Source organism: Eublepharis macularius, chromosome 5 (assembly GCF_028583425.1).
Source record: "Eublepharis macularius isolate TG4126 chromosome 5, MPM_Emac_v1.0, whole genome shotgun sequence".
NCBI lineage: Eukaryota > Metazoa > Chordata > Lepidosauria > Squamata > Eublepharidae > Eublepharis > Eublepharis macularius.
In genome coordinates, this window is record NC_072794.1 from 167,900,672 (window position 1) to 167,912,240 (window position 11,569).

General features: G+C 46.3%; 1 protein-coding gene across 1 annotated transcript in view; it reads left to right on the top strand.

The window, feature by feature from the left end:
- ZBTB46 (zinc finger and BTB domain containing 46) overlaps positions 1-3,067 on the top strand; it is a 96,790-nt gene extending 93,723 nt beyond the window's left edge. The window contains exon 5 of the mRNA XM_054981718.1: positions 522-3,067. Coding sequence (XP_054837693.1) covers positions 522-914 — 393 coding nt within the window. The 3' untranslated portion in view covers positions 915-3,067. The remainder of the gene's footprint in view (positions 1-521) is intronic.
- The last annotated feature ends 8,502 nt before the right edge of the window (positions 3,068-11,569 follow it).

The following is an 11,569-nucleotide window of genomic DNA, read 5'->3' on the forward strand; positions in this document are numbered from 1 at the left end:
CCTCCTTTTTAAGGAAAAAATTGCTGGACCAAAATGGGGGCTGTCAAGCTTTGATTCTGTAAGGCTTGTGAAGCCAAGAGAGAAGCCAGAACGGTTTCATGATACGAGTAGGATCTGGGACACCCAGGCACAGTCCCCCCCATATTGCCAAGAAGCGCACGGAGTGACCTTGGACCAATTACCCACACTTGGCCTAACCTACTACAGAGGATCAAATGGCAGAAGGATTACCGGGTACACCCCCTTGAGTTCCGGTAGGAAAAGTGGGTTAAAAATGCACCAGATAAGGACTAGTTAGCGTGGTCCCCACGAGGATAAGAGAAAAACGCAGGTGGTGAAAGTCATCCCCTTCTTGCGAAGGGAAAGAGTTTTATGCCTTCATTCCTGGCCGAAGAAAGTCCGTGTGAGCAGAATGGGCACGGCTGAAAACTGTCCAGCTGCCGCTTCAGTGCCATGAAACCTCTGCTCTGCCTCCACTTGCATTAACTGTGCCTTCTTTCTTCCCTGCCCCCCTTCCCAAGGTTCACAGCAAAGACAAAAAATACGTGTGTAAAGTGTGCAACCGCGTGTTCATGTCCGCGGCCAGCGTGGGGATTAAGCACGGCTCCCGCCGCCACGGCATCTGCACAGATTGTTCCGGCCAAGCCATGGCTTGCCACCTGGATACGAATGGAGGAGACGGCTCGCCGGACGAGTTGTACGGCACGGAAGGCCCATACATGGAAGACCCCGATGGGCTCAAGGGAGAAGGAGAGGAAGATATGGGGGACGATGACGACCTCAAGTGGAAAGACGATATTGAAATATCTCAAGATGACTTGATCTTGGATGATGATAAAGACGGCATCGTTGACTCCCCGCCGGAACACGAGAACTCGGGGGGGAATGACAAGGATTTCACTTGGATTTCTTAGGGATATTTGTTTCTCTTTGCTCATTTTGGATGGGGCAGGGCCAAGAAGGTTCTGTTGGAAGATCTCAAGCCACCTGGCTGCTGGTCCCAGGGAGCAAAAATGTCTTGTGCGTGGAGGTTTTTTTTTTTTTTTTAAAGCAAACAAATTCTTTATCTCTTCCAGCCAGCAACTGTGACGGTAAACATTTCCCCCATTGGTACCACTTTTCCCTGCCCTTTGCCCTTCCTGTGGTCCTGAAAAAAATTTGCCTTTGTTTTTCTACGGGAGCCAGATTGCAGATAGACAGCACAGAGCTTCCTCCCTCAAACGTTTCTCGGCTTGAAAAGCTGGGACCTCTTGCTTCTCAAAGAATGATGAATCGCGGGAGCAGATCGGGACACTAAAGCAGCCCTGCTGCTCAGACAGGGCTGCAGTGACTAGTGGTGAGTGGCAGAAGCTCCCCAGTGACCCCTGTTGTCATAGGACATACAACAAAAGAGGAAGCCCACCACAACCTACGAATTAGTCACAAAATCGTATCGTTCGTAATCATTCCCGTTTGTATTGTTTCAGCCAAGGTGCAAGATACTCAGTTTAAACAAACACAATGGTGAACAATCAACAGGTGCAAACCTCCATATAATGCAATAAAGTGTCTCAGTGTAAAGTGCAGAGTGTCAATGAATATATAAACCAAGGTCAAATCCACATACAAAATACCCAGGTATTAATTACAATCCATACAAAATATGCCTTAGAATAAATAACATTCATATAATCTAATGAATGAGGTTTGCACCCTTTGATTGTTTACCATTGTGAGGTTTGCACCCGTTGATTATGAACCATATAATAATAATAATAACAACAACAACAACATTCGATTTATGTACCACCCTTCAGGACAACTTAATGTCTACTCAGAGCGGTTTACAAAGTATGTTATTATTATCCCCACAACAAAACACCCTGTGAGGTGGGTGGGGCTGAGAGAGCTCTGAGAGAGCTGTGACTGACCCCAGGTCACCCAGCTGGCTTCAAGCGGAGGAGTGGGGAATAAAACCCGGCTCTCCAGATTAGAGTCCTGCACTCTTAACCACTGCACCAAACTGGCCCTCTCTATATGATGTATATGTGAAGAGTTTATTTAAACTGAATATCTTGAATATTGGTTGAAACGATACAAACAGGAGTGATTATGATGTGATTTTGTGACTAATTAGTAGGTTGGGGTGGGTTTCCTCTTTACCGTGACTCTCCTTTTTTGCTATAGGACGTAACTACACAACATGCCCAATTCATGCTGGGTCACGGGTGCTCAGCCAGACTCACAGACAGACGTATATTGGGGGACAGTTGCCTCAAAAAATGCTGAGAGGAAGCACTGTGATGGGGGAACAAGGAGCTTCCAGTTTTTCTTCCCACCTCACTTTTGCCGATGAAAAGGGCGGCGGTGGTGGGTCCTTTGCCCTTTTCCTCTGGATCCACGCGTCCTTCGTAGGGCTGCATGAACGAGCACTTTGTTAAGCTGAGCTTGCCCAGTATGTGTCTGACTGTGAATCCAGTCGTGCACCCATGAACAAACAGTGGTCGGGCGTATCTTGTAGTTGTTGGGACCCAAGTGAGCCAAGAAACCAACCCCTGCAGGGCTGCCAGCAACCCAGGAGTCATTCGATTCGGCCGGCTGCCCGGGGCCCTGCAAATCAACGGCTTGCTGGGAACTTTTTCGGTCAGTTCAAGGGCCAGTCCCCCCCCCCTTCCCCTTATTAAAATGCTTTCATTTGACTCTCAGTTGCAAGGACCTTGGTAAGGATAGTAAATAAAGCTGTGGGGGTGTTTGAGAACTTCCCTTTTGTAATGCAACTTTTTCAGCAAGGCAGTTTAAATCAAATGGCTTTATCAGGGCTGCAGCCTCCAGAAGAACAAGGAATTTCTCTGCCCAGAAGTTCATTGATCAAAGGAGGGGCGGGGGGGCTCGGTGACCATATATTCTCAGCTTCTTTTTTGCTGGTTAAAGATGCAAACATAGCTAAGTGCAAAAGTGCCCCCTTGTGGCGAAATCATGCAATGCACTGACCTCTCTCCCTGCTTGCCTATCCTCCTTTTTCTCTTAGTAAAAAGTTCAGTAGCACCTTTAAGACTAACCGACTTTATTGTAGCATAAGCTTTCGAGAACCACAACTCTCTTCGTCATGCATCTAAGAAAAAGAGCTGTGGTTCTTGAAAGCTTATGCTTCAATACAGTTGGTTAGTCTTAAAGGTGCTACTGGACTCTTTACTATTTTGCAACTACAGACCAACACGGCTAACCTCTTGATCTTTTTTCTCTTGTTCAGGGATATATGCAATTGTCGAATCAGGCCTCCTGGTGTTGTGAGAAACTATGATATATGCAGGGAGGTAATAATTTGACATAGCCAAATCCCTCAATAGCAATTACGCTGGTCTCCGTTAGTCCAGCAGACCAGGAGAATGGTGGGGGGAATTGCCCATGACACAGTCCTTGAGAAGAATCAGAGGTGGCCGTGGCACGAAGTGGCTGCCCTGGATGGCAGATCTTGGGTGACATACCTGCCCCTTCAGGCATAATGCACTGTGCCATTATCATGTGAAAGCCTCTTTTGTGCTCAAGTGTGCAAAAGCCGTAACATTCATACATAACGGTTAGTACGGTGCAGGCTTCGTCCTCCTCAGGCACTCAGACGTCTCGGCTCAACCCTATGGGAGAATGTTGCAAAAACCCCACCAACTTTAATACCATCTCCTTTGCTTGCTGCTTCTGGGCTTTGTGCCATGCTGGCTGCCACAGATATTCCCACGTGGTTTGGCAACGCCCATAAAGAGAAGCTACTGCCCGCCTCTCCCGCAGGGTGGCTACCAAATCCAGCTGCAGACCCTTTGTGTCTTGCAGCATCTACTGAGAAGTGTTTGAGATCATGATTATAGGAACAGTTGGCTTACAGCCGGTTACTGTTGCTTTTTCTATAGCAATCTTAGAACGGTCCACTAGCCTGTATGTTTTCTCTCTGCTTCTCATTCCTATAGGAAGAAAAATCCGAAACCTCAGTGTTCTTTGCTATAGAACAGGTTTTTATACACATATTGAAAGGTGCTTCTTCTTCTTCTTTTTTTAAAGCAACATCTCCAAAGTTGTGTACAGATTATCCTTTTCTGCAGTGTCTTCCTGCTAAACCCTGCCATGGCCCTTGCCTCAATCCAGTTTTGATGCCTCGGTAACAATACTAACATGAAAGGCATAAGCATCATTGGGAAGGGAGAGAAAGTGTATTAAATTCTATCCTAATTTGTGATTACAGAGACTTACTCGGTAAAAGGCAATGGAGGGATTTAACTAGGAAAAAACTTCTGTCCCAGTCAATTTATTCTTAAAAAGAAATACTGAAACGCGGCAATGCTGCCACGCAACCTTGCACTGTCTTTTAAAAAATATTTAGTGGGTGGCATGTGCAGCTGCAGGAATAAGCACTCATTTAACATGCCAAAAACATTTTAATTGGCTTCACTGCTCCAGGGATATGGGGAGAGGAGTGGTGCTTGTCACGGTCACTGTCCAATAGGCGCCTGCAACAGCTGCACCAAAATATACCCATGTCTTATTTGTGGCTTTATTGTTCACAGTACTTGGTGCTAGTTTGGTCCTTGAAGCATTAGAGAAACGTGGCTTCTGGAATGAATATGTTAACAAAAAAAATAGGCTGGGTGAGGTGAGGGGGAGAGAGAAATACGAACCTGTATTGTGACCTCTGATGGCCGTACAATACTGCTTTGGATTCTCTGAAAAGCCGTCATCTGGACACAGCCTGAGGAAGACAGAATTCTCAAAGGAGGTGCGTTTTAATGTATAGAAGGGGCCAGCATCCTTCTCTCCTAAAAGAACTTTTCTAACTCCAAGGAAGGTGCTAGCTACTGAGGACCCTTAGGGGTGGCAGCCAGCTATTGCTAACATGCCTTCTTCCACCCCCACCTCTGGTCAACTGTCTGCATCCCGTGGTGTCTTGCATTTCCTGGCACTCGGAGCTCACTTCCAGCAGCGTCAGTTGATCTGGACTCGTGCTGTTTTTCGGAAGTCACTCCATACTCCCCCCCCCCTTTTTTTTTAGTGCTTAGCTAACTGCAAAAGAGGTTTGATTCCAATGTGATGTTGCAGTCTGCCGCTAGAACAGGATAAAGAACGCATTTAAAAGTCCATGGCCTATCAAATCTTTCAGTAGCCTCAAAGGAGAACTGAGGGCCGGCCAGGGACGGAGGAAGAGGATCATTTTTGCAAATCTGCAGAAAGCTCCGCTTGGATTTTTTAACTTGTCGCCAAGCCTTGTTGCGCTTGAATTGGAAGACCGAGTTGTAAAATTGGACGTTAGCACAGGAGCAATTCTGCCCCCGCCCCCCCAGCAGAATGCGAAGCCTCTTGTATCTCAGCAACATAAATGGCAATGTGCTGATTTTACTGAGGCATCCACCCCCCTTCCTTCCTGATTAATCTTCTTGGTAAACACGACTTTGTATGACCATTTTTTCTAGGTGCTTAGCTTTGTTTTGAAAATACTTTTTTTAAAAAAATACGGACAAGAAGCCAGCTGGTCCGGAAGCATGTTTTTCTAGTGCCATTTCTCTGCTCTTCCTGCTTAAGATAGTGAGGGAAGCAACCCAAATGAAACCCTGAAAAGCTAACGTTGCATTAAAAAAAAAAAAATTGCAGCAAGGCATCACACTTGGCTACATTAAGTGAATATCTATCAAACACATAATGTGTTTTTCAAATGCTTGGAGGTGTGCTGATTAAGCGAGTTGCTGTGTCAAGTTTTGCATCCTATAATCGTAGAAGTTTTCAGAAAATTGCAAAGAGGCAGCTCTCTTGGTAGCACTGCAGAGAACTTTCCTTATGCAAGAAGTCATCCAGAGAATAGCTATTGAAATGACGAGCTCTATTGCCACAGGAGTCTTGTTCCGTTCACTGAGAGCCAAGCTACACGTGAGGAATGACACTTGCCTGGCAAGTGCACAGACTCACGTGTATTCCTCCCTGTTCGCTTGCCATTCACTTGCACTCCAAGACCAAGTGAATGGCAAGTGAACAGGGAGGAATACACGTGAGTCTGTGCACTTCCCTGGCAAGTGTAATTCCTCACGTGTAGCTTGGCTCTCAGCCTCGCACTGGAGCAGTTCTTGGTGGGTTGTTCCCTTTCAGGCTTTCAGCGGCTTTACTCAAAAGAGTTTTGTCTCGCATTCAAGCCTACAGTTAGGCCCTTAACCTAACCCTTTACCAACTCAGGAAGCAGGCCGAAAATTGACATACGCAGCTGTTGTGCTTTGGTGTTGAATGCTGCAGGTTCATTCTGCTAAAACTCTCCCTTAATGCAAGAACCTCCTTTTGATTAGGGCAAAGGTTCCTTGCTCTACCAAAATGGATCCCGCCCTAGAGCAGACCGGTGCTACTTGTGTTTCTTCTGGCCGTATACAACACCCTGCCTGCTTATTTGGTTTACCTCTCCTTCCTCTGGTTTTTGCCAGACAGGCGTTCTTGGCAGGCTGCACTGAAGAACTGCTGGGCTATGCTCAGCTCAGTAGGTACAAGCTGAAATAGAAGAGTAATTTGTTCCACAAAGGAACCAGAAGGCACTGCCTTCTACCAAGCCAGAGCCTTGGCCTATCAAGGTCAGCCTTGTCTCCGTTGACAGGCAGCAGTTCTCCAGGGTCTCGGGCAGATGTCTTTCACTATCACCTGCTGCCCAGTCCTTTTAACTGGATATGCCAGGGATCGAACCTGGGACCTTCCGCGTGCCAAGCAGATGCTCTACCACCAAGCCACGGCTCCCTTCTCAAATAGGCACTGTATCGTCAGCCACAGCGAAAGATTGAGGGGGAGGGGAATGTTAGCTTAGTGGTCAGATGTAACTCACAAGCTGCCTGTTGAGTGAGTAAGGAGTCTACACACCGATTCTTCCTCTGCTTTCCTCCCTGCTTTGGACAGGTTTTTTTTTACTTGGGTGCCTGGTTGTTTGAGAGCTAAACTACACGAGACGAGTTACACGAGGACGCTCAAGTGAAGGGAGAGGCAATGTTAACCAGGAAGCATAATTTGAATTTCACCTCTCTCTACAGAGCCAACAAAGATTGCTCTTCAGAGGGTTTGTTAATTTCACCTCTCTCTACTCCTCAGAGGGTTTGTTAATTTCACCTCTCTCTACTCCTCAGAGGGTTTGTTAATTTCACCTCTCTCTACAGAGCCAGCTAGATCTCTCTTCAGAAGGTTTGTTAATTTCATCTTTGCCTCCCAGAAGACTCTGTCAATTATTAGCAACCCCTCTAAGGAGTGAAATTCAAACTGCGCTTCATGGCCAGCATTACATCCTCGTGTAGTTTAGCTCTAAGAAAGGTGTGATGAGTATCCCTGTTGCACTTTCCCACCAAAGCTCTGCAGGGTTCTTTTGCAGGCTGGTGCTTCTTTAATGTCATCTTTCAAATGACTATTCATTCTAAGCTGGTGTCGTTTTTAAGCATTGTCTAGGTAGGAAGCTAGAATCGGGGGCAATTTACAACCTGAACTTAAAAAAAAAAAAATCTTCATTTTTAACCATGCTTGGCAACTTGTGTTGGGGTGGCGGAAGGTGCTTATTTCATCTTGCTGTCAGTTTTTTTTTTGTTTTGCAATTGCTGCCTTATACTGAATCCATTAAGCCCAGTGCTGTCTATTCTGGCTGGGAACTTTCCAGGGAGACCCAAACTCTTGGGTGGAGGTTCCAGGAACTGAACTGGGGGGTGGTCTTCACAAAAACCCATGCTTTACTGCAGAACTGCATTATCTTCCGGCTTTGAAGGCTTGTGTTTAGTGTTGCCAAGAAGGAACAGCTAGATGGTTTTAATTTTTTTAAAAAAATCAGGGATTTATCGTCACTATAGTTTACTTTTAACATTCTTCCATTTGAGCACTGATTTTTTTAAAAGTCTGTGACAAAAAAGAATCTGCTTTAATGTGTTTGTTGTCTAGGCAGATCATGAGAGGGAGGGCAGGAAGGGTCTCATCAGGGCTTAGTTCTCATGGCCCCTTCTTACACACCCAGGGTAATGCCGATCGCCACTCTGGGATCAAGAAGCAATTTTCCCCAGGCCAATTTTGCTAGGGATCCTGAGTTTTTTTTCTATCTTCTGGGCATGGAGCAGGGGTCACTGGGTGTGTGGGGGGGGTAGTTGTGAATGTCCTGCAGTGTGCAAGGGGTTGGACTAGATGACCCTGGAGATCCCTTACAAACCCTATAATCCTATGATCTGTCAGAATGCCCTTTGAGAGACAAGAGTGGTGTAATGGTTAGAATGATGGACTTAAGAAGGAGAAGATCTGGGCTTAAATTTCCACTGTGACACAAAGCTCACCTGCATGATCTTAGGCCGGCTGAACCTACCTCACAGGATTGTTGTGAATAAACGGGGGGGGGGGTGACCATGTAAGCTTCCTCAAGCTCCTTGCAGAAAAAGTGGGATAAAATATAGTGACTTCCTCAGTGCACAGAGCAGGAGATGATCCCCTCGAGTGCCATTCGCTTGCAGTTGGCTTGCACGGAGTATGTAGTGGTGGTTGTAGCTGCGCCCCTGCCACCCTGCATCTGGCTGGATGGGCTTGTCTCGGCACTCCTTTTCCAGGACAAAAAACAACAACAACAACCCACAGTTGGCTGAAGCCCAGCATTGTCAGATCCTGGAGAGTCCGCCTAGCTCAACGATGACCTCTTTGTCTGGCAGCAGCTCTCCAGGACCCTGGGCAGAGAAAAGGTCTTTTTCCAGCACTTGCTCCCAAGAGCGACTTTCTGGGGCAGTGCTGGGGACTGAACCCGGGACCTTGTGTAAGCCAAGCGCATGCTCTGCCCCTCAACCAGAGTCTCCACCCTTCCGTTGGCCTGCAACTGCCCCCCTCCCCCAACACTTCGGCCAGTATGACTTCCATGCATCCAGATGGGTGAGACTTTATCATTTAGAAGCTGATGCTCTCTCCCCCTCTCTCAGTTCCCCATCTTTTGGGTCACTAACGTGTTCCTGTGACATATTGGGAGGCCACGCCCAGGCAGGTCACTCACTTCGGTGGACTTCTACACGAGGCTGTAGCACAAGTGCTAATAAAGTGAGAGTGCCGCACAACTCCCATTTTAACACGGCACGTGCAGAGGAGCTTTGCACTGGATTGTAGGACTATGTGCTCCATTTGGATTTGTAACTCAGGCAAACTGCAGCTAACCACCGTTTTCATGCTTCCACCGTTGCACAACTTCCCTCTTTATTAAAAAAAAAATCAAGGAAAAAAAACAAAAAAACTGGAATAACTTTTTGCAATATGATTAAAGATAATCTTATTTTAGGCTCATTCTGTGACATGTGCAACTTTGAAGCCATATTTAATGGATTTTTTAATTTTTTAGATTCTCTCGTGTGTGGTTTTTGGATTTCTGCCTTTTTTAGGATTCCTTCATAGTAAGGGTGCTCTGTGTGTGTGTGCGTGCATGTGCGAGTATGTGCTTTCACAAATATATATATATATATATTTATTTTTCAACATGCTTTTAAACCTGTCTATTAAAGAAACTTAAGGCAGACAAAAAGGACTATGTTTCAACATTGTTAAAAAAATTTGCTGGGAATATTCTATCTTATACTGACTTTATATATATTATTATAAACCTGTGTTTGTATTGACGATGTTTAATATTTGGGGCGTGGGTGGGCTGCAAGGGGATTTTATTACACAGAAGTCAGTCGGGAAAGTTGTAGGTTGTACTGATTTTTTTTCTGTCATTGTGGTTCTGGTAACGATAACTTTTTCTCGATGCTCTGTCACAATCTCTTCTCTGTCTGGGCATGGCGGAGGTCTTGCCTATTTGGTTATATTTTCCTTTGTCATGAGTCTAGCAAAAAAAAAAAGAGAGAACCCAGTCTGTTTCAATAAATGGGGTTATTGCTGCTATAATCATCTTTCTTTTCTCTGTCAGCACTGGTTTTGATCCCTAAATTTTCATGGATTGCATATGGCTGGGCAGGAATCAGAGGGGCATAAAGGAGGGTCTCACACACACACACACCGTTCCCTACTGGTATACAAAACAGTGATGGTGGCAAGTGCCATCAAGTCATAGCTGACTTACAGCGACCCCTGGAGGGGTTTTCATGGCAAGAGACTAACAGAGGTGGTTTGCCATTGCCTGCCTCTGCAACCCCGGTCTTCGTTGGAGGTCTCCAATCCAATTACTAACCAAGGCCGACCCTGCTTAGCTTCTGGGATCCGACAACAAGTTAACTCTTATCTTCTAACCTGGAGACTTGGCGGGTGTGAGAGAGAGCAAACAGTAACCAGTTCAAAGTCGCAGAGGGTGCTTTATGGGTTTTCCTGCTGGAACAGCACTGCCAAGTACCATTATTACTTTTTAAGTACAATTATGTTATTTTTTAAAGATAGATATGCTGAATACCTGGACTGTCCCCAAGTTATTTATTCAGCCGTATGCTTTTTCTGCTCACCTGATACCATAATAGCCCTCACAGGCACCCGTCTTTCTATAACCCACCACAAGGAAATATCACCAAGGCCTCTGAATTAAAATTCTTGCCTTCCTGCATTATGGCCCAGCAATCCAGTACAGAAACCCAGTATCTTAAGAGCCAGAAGGTAGTGAAGAGGCAGAGAACGCTCTTTGCACTTGAGCCACTTACCCGAAGCTCTTGCGAATCCTGCCATCTAGTCCAATAAAAGAGTAGCCGTAGCTTCGAAACAGACAAGCGTATACTACTTTCCACAGCGGGTTACTGGTTTATAGGGCTCACTGCTATAGGATTTGAGGACAGTCACTGGCTCAGAGAGGTTTAAAACGGCAGGGGGGGGGGAGGGACGGACAACTTTATAGAAAGGGCTCTTGCCGCCTACTGTAGCTGAGTGGGACTTCTGCATTCAGGAACGGAATGGCGCCAATTGGGAGTTGCGGGGGGCGAAGAAGGAAGAGGGCTGATAGCTCTGGGCCCCTGCCTGTGGGTTTCTTTTGGCTGGCTAGCCAAAGACAGGCTTTCCGCTTCCAGTTGCGAATCTAACCTCTGGGCAGCAGGGGGAGCCCACGCTTCTGTACACAAATCATGCCAAGTAGGCAGATTTTCACATTGCTGGCTGTGCTTCTCTCAGGCATAGGAAGGAGGCACAGGACATTGGAGGCCCGGCCCATGCAAGGCCAGCAAACACATACCCTGTCCTCGCTCCTGTCCTCCCTGCCTGCACATTTAAGATAAGGCGCTGGCCCATTTTTTCCAGCTTTAAGACCTTGACACTTTAGAGCAGGGGTGGCCAAACTCCGGCTCAGGAGCCAAATGTGGCTCTTCTAGACATATTGTGTGGCTCCCGGAGGTCTCCCGAGTATCGCCATGGCCATACATTTTATTTTAGTCTATTTCCTTCCCTTCCCTCCTTTCTTTCCATGTCTTTCCTCCCTTTTCCTTCCTTCTTTCCATGACTTTCATATTTTCAATAAAAATGTTGGGGTTGCCAGGTCTGACTCAGAAAAATATCTGGGGACTTTGGGGGTGAAGCCGAGCAAAGATGTGACGTCACTTTTGTGATGTCACTTCAAAGTCAAAGGTCAGGTGACGGCTCTCCCTAAGCTCCACCCCTTCCAATGATGTCACTTCCAGCA